The 5,000-nt window shown below is 36.9% G+C and overlaps 1 protein-coding gene across 1 annotated transcript in view; it reads left to right on the top strand.

Annotated features, from left to right (window-relative positions):
- Window positions 1-5,000, top strand: part of LOC115808726 (myosin-binding protein C, fast-type-like) — a gene marked incomplete at its 3' end in the record, with an annotated part of 41,159 nt that overhangs the window by 11,677 nt on the left and 24,482 nt on the right. Inside the window, exons 6-8 of the mRNA XM_030770186.1 lie at window positions 61-84; window positions 1,682-1,705; window positions 1,889-1,919. Coding sequence (XP_030626046.1) covers window positions 61-84; window positions 1,682-1,705; window positions 1,889-1,919 — 79 coding nt within the window. The remainder of the gene's footprint in view (window positions 1-60; window positions 85-1,681; window positions 1,706-1,888; window positions 1,920-5,000) is intronic.

Raw genomic sequence — 5,000 nt, 5'->3', positions numbered from 1 at the left:
ATTTAAATGGATCCTGTGTATTAGATTTTACGTATAATGGTCCTCTTTTTCTCTCCCTAGCCGGGGATCATTCAGGTGAACCGGGTAAGGAGAAACGCATGGTCAGTGTCTGTGGTTCCATGTTTCTGTCGCCATGTCAGAGAGAGTAATGCCAAGACATGATTCCTCAGAGAATCATGGGAAAATATCATACAGAGGTAGTCTGCTACGCTGCCCCTAGTGGTCAGTTTAAAATGACGATTTAAAAGTTGCGCTGTTACAAGTGTCTGAATTGTGGTGCTTTGTTGATCTTGGAGTTTGATATGTTCAATGATTACAGTTTTCACCTTTCTAACTGAATTATTGGTAAACATTTTTTGTGGTGTTTGTTTGTGTGGGTCAAAAGGGTGTTGTTTTGACACCCGTGGTTTGCGTTGTGTTTGAACGGCTGTATTAATACTGAGTCACAGAATTTTACGTGAATTTTACAGTACAGAATATACTATGACACTATAGAATATACTATGACAGTATATTCTGTGGTATAGTACAGAATGAGATAGTATTCCACTCATGATGGAATGCAGCGTATGCCATTTCATACAACATGCCACTGTAGACAGTAGCTGTTGTCATGGAGATAAACGTGGTGATGCATTCTGAGTGAAGTGTAAGTCTAAGGTGAAGAGGATGGGAGGACTGCAGTGCGTGACCGGGAACTGCCTGAGGTTAAATGTCATTTTGTCCGTCACCATCCCTTCTTAATGGAGGTGTTCTGTTACTGTTTAGCTGAGGAAAATCCCGCAGAAGACGGTAAGAGAATTGGCATTATGTATGTACGAATTGTTTTTCTCTGTTTATGACACAGTCCAAAATGTGAAACAGTGAAAGACGTCCCTGTGTGTCTGTATGAGAGCTCTGATCCAACTGTTAGTACAGTGGTTTTGCCTGTGGGCAGGCCCCCGCAGAATGGTGTAACTGGTGTGTTGTTGTTTTTGCTGTGGTGAAAAGACTGATTCTGGTGCACTGTTTGAGCGACGTAATGGAGTTACATTCAGTAATTTTACATTCCTCTACTCCTGCAGTCTTTCTAAATTCTGCACTTCAATATGAGCATGAATTAAGATAATATATGGGCCTACACCCCAATGAGTCAAGATATAATTCAGTAACATGATAACAAGACAATTACAATTTCTTTTTCCTCTTTTTTTTAACCTGATCTCATAATTGTGTATGTTGTGCATCGGTTTTTCCGAATGGAAATACATGAAGCTGTGTGTGCGTGTGCGTGCGTGCGTGCATGTGCGAGTGCACGTGTGCGCGTGTGCGTGTGCGTGTGTATAGAGTGTTTATTAACTGGGTTTCTCATCCTGAACATCCTTTCCTTTCCTAAGCCAATGAGCAACCATCAGAGCAGGGTAAGAGTCCTCCCTGCTGAAGCCATACTGTGTGTGTATTACTGTGGACATCAGTTAGTCTTAGGTCTTAGGATGAAATCATTCAAAAGTCTTGGTCTTGCATATGGCAGGCTGATTCTACAGCTGTCTCTGCGGCCTTTTTTGTGCTTTTCATACAGATACATTTCTTAAAAGTCTTTCACTGAAGTTAATAATGTTTGAAGTGATATTCTGTTACAATGACATATAGATGCAATAAATCTTGAATTTATTGAATGCTCAAAATTGTGTCCCCCTCTTAGCTGAGGTGGTGCCTGCAGAAGAGGGTAAGCACAAATCTTCAACTTCAAACAGTGTTTGTGCTCCTACCTCACTCTCCATACAGTTCACACTCATTTTCTGCCAGCATGTTTCCCAGTGTTTAGGGAAAACATGTTATCTTGCAAGTGGTTACTCTATAATGGTGCCGTTGTGCACATACTTGTGTCATATTTGTGTTTTTGATACAGCATGAGTTTTCTACTGATTCCTGTTTCTATGGTATGTGTTCCAGATGTGTTTCATGTCCCAGCCAGTTGCTGTTGTCATGGCTTTGATGAGAAGATCATTCTAAAGTCAAAATAATAAACATTCCCTGACGCTCATGTTTCCATACAAAAACAACAAAGCAACAAAAATAAGCATCAAAATGTAGTTATGAATAATTATGAAAAATGTAGTTATGCTAAAACGTGTATGCTAAATATCTCTTCATATACATAAACGTAAACCTTTTCCTTTACTCATGTTCATGTTTTGTTTTTTTTGTTTTTTTTGTGCTATTTTCATTTGGGATTTTAATCCAATCCAACCAATCCAAACCTTTCACACTCTGTCTAAATGACTAATTGCTTTAATCATTATTGAAGGATAAAAATCAAAAGAGAATAATTGGTTTGTTAATGTGTCCTAACTGATGTCATCACTTTAATCCAATTACAAGTAACCTTCTATACAGACAGAGAGGAAAAAGGCATTCAGGCATACTTTTTATATAACATATGCACATGACCTCAGCTTTATTTTATAAGTAATTGCATTTTATTGTAAGGGTAACAGAGAATTGGTAGCAATACTTGATAAGGACATTTGTTAGCAACATTATTAGTATATGCATCATACGTATGCAGTATTTGTATTCTGCATGTGTTCATAGCTTTTACTTATGGTCATTTTTGCAGTGTATGTATGTTTTATGCGTTTGTAGTAGTTGCTTGTAGTATTTGTTTGCAGTGTTTGTTTGTGGTATGTTTGCAGTATGTGCTTGGAGTCTTGTGTCCTGCATGCAGGTATGTAAGGAAAATGTTCTGATCAATTAATTATACATATTATTCAAATTATTCATATAAAATACAAATATAAAAGTAAAGTAAACTTTTATACTTCGTACTTTATACTTTATACTTTACTTTTATACTTCGTATAAAAGTAAAGTAAAATATTTAAAGTGTTTCTAAAACTTGAATTTAATACTTAACTTGAACTTAACAGATGATTAAAATTACTGACTGTGCAGTTTGACACATGTACTCTGATATTTGATCATTCCTATTCTGGGGGAATTATTCTAGAGGAATTATTCTAGAAATCAGAGGCTTCACAGAGATCCGTGAATTGAACTTACAAGTGATGGGTTTATTTTAGCAGTGATAGTATGAAAAAGATTCCTTAAACCCACTTGCATTGAATGTGAAGGCTTCTCTTTAACCCTCTAATAAATCCTATATTGTGTGTGTGTGAGAGATTTAAAGAAAGAGAGATTTAGAGAGAGTGGTGAGAGAGACAGTAACCATACAGAGTGCATGTGATCTGGTCCCATTTATTGGATTTTAGCAACATTTTGTCAAATTCTTCTAAAAAAACGATCACTCTCTCCAGGTGACTTGAATTCTGCAGAGCCGGGTAAGACATATTCTGCCCTGAATCTGTATTTTTAACATGTTTTCTTTGTGGTGGTGAGCACTGCAACTTTTTGCAACATTTGGTTTTTCATTTTTCTCTTATATATGTGTTCTTTGTCTCCACTATGTTTGTGGCACTGGAAGAACTGGATAGATGGAAGTGTGCTGAGGCCAGAATGAATGATTTGATTTTAAATCTCTTTGTTTGATCACCATGGTGTGCTGATGGAAAATAGTAACAGGTTGACATGGTTATAGTTGTGGATGTGACAGCCCGTGGGTTTCCGTTTGAATCATATGGGATAATCCACTCCGGCTGTTTGCATGAGCGAGAGGATTTGAGGTGCTTTGAGATCTCAACATGTTTTCAGTCTTTGGTTTGCTCAAAATGCATTGTACAGAGAAACTGTCCATGTTTGTGCAGTCATGGTTTTATTTTTGAATGGTAAGCTTTCCACTGAGCATCTTGACAAGTAACCTGACCCCATCATTCCATTCACCTGCTATGGTCTGAGATATGTGACTACTATCTGTTTTAGGATTCTTGCTCCAGTGTGCAAAACCTTTTTCATCCAAAAAAGGATTAGCATGACCATCCTCTCAGAGCATGCTGGGCATCCAGTAAGAGTGTTATTGTTTCTCCCTAATGTGATTAAGTGCCTCATCATCATATTTGTGAATAATGTAAACACATACGCAGTGTCTACCCCAGTGACATTATAACAAGACAACAGCATTGTGCCTACCTATAACAAGACAATTACATGCATGTAGAATATTTTAAAGCATGTAAACAACTCTAAAATTGATTTTAAAATGTATATCATTCCAAAAAGCAACAGACCATTCTTTGTAACAAATAGGATTAATTTTGCATCCAGTATCTATTAGACATAGTTAAATAATATCAGCAATTAATTTATTTTGTTCAGAAAATCCAGAGGTTCCGGAGGGAACAGGTAAGACAGTCAAAGTCAGTTTGGTTTTTCAGCTTAGATTTTCCTCTCTGGGAAATGGGAGTAAGGTTATAAACATGACTAAAGACATAATTTTAAAGAAATGAACAAATGCCTGAATAAATAGACAGAAAAAGCATTTTTAATTTTATTTTTCATTCATTTTTGAGTGCAATGCCTGACGTTTTATATGTGGCATTTCCTTTGATATGTTCAAAAGTAAATTTACTGAGGTAAATTTAAATTTGCACCTAGAAAATCAAGACAAAGCTGCAGCTCCAGGTGAGGCTGAGAAACTGTTTCTTTCCATTTGTCATCTACATGCTGTTGTCTATAACGACCATGTATTTCTTTTCGTAGTGATTCAGAAAAACACATATCTACATAGAACACATACATCAAAATTCCCCTCTCCACTCACCAACAATTTTAATATCATTTTGATCTCTCATGTTTATTTTTTCCCAGTCAGCTGCACTAGGTGTGAACTTTCATGTTACGGCCATATTTACACACATTCAGCTCAGAAAAGCATGACAAACATACAAGACACACATGCACATCTGTCAAAAGTCTTTGTCAAATGAGGATGTAGTTACACACATTCATCCTTGTCATATGGGTGAGGACCACAGACACAATCAGCTATGCCATGTGTGGACCTCAATCATACACACTCAGTTATGTCATATGAGGACCACTGGTTACACACACAGAGAGCTCTG

This window comes from Chanos chanos, chromosome 3, assembly GCF_902362185.1.
Source record: "Chanos chanos chromosome 3, fChaCha1.1, whole genome shotgun sequence".
NCBI classification, from domain to species: domain Eukaryota; kingdom Metazoa; phylum Chordata; class Actinopteri; order Gonorynchiformes; family Chanidae; genus Chanos; species Chanos chanos.
This window is presented reverse-complemented; position numbering and strand designations above follow the sequence as displayed.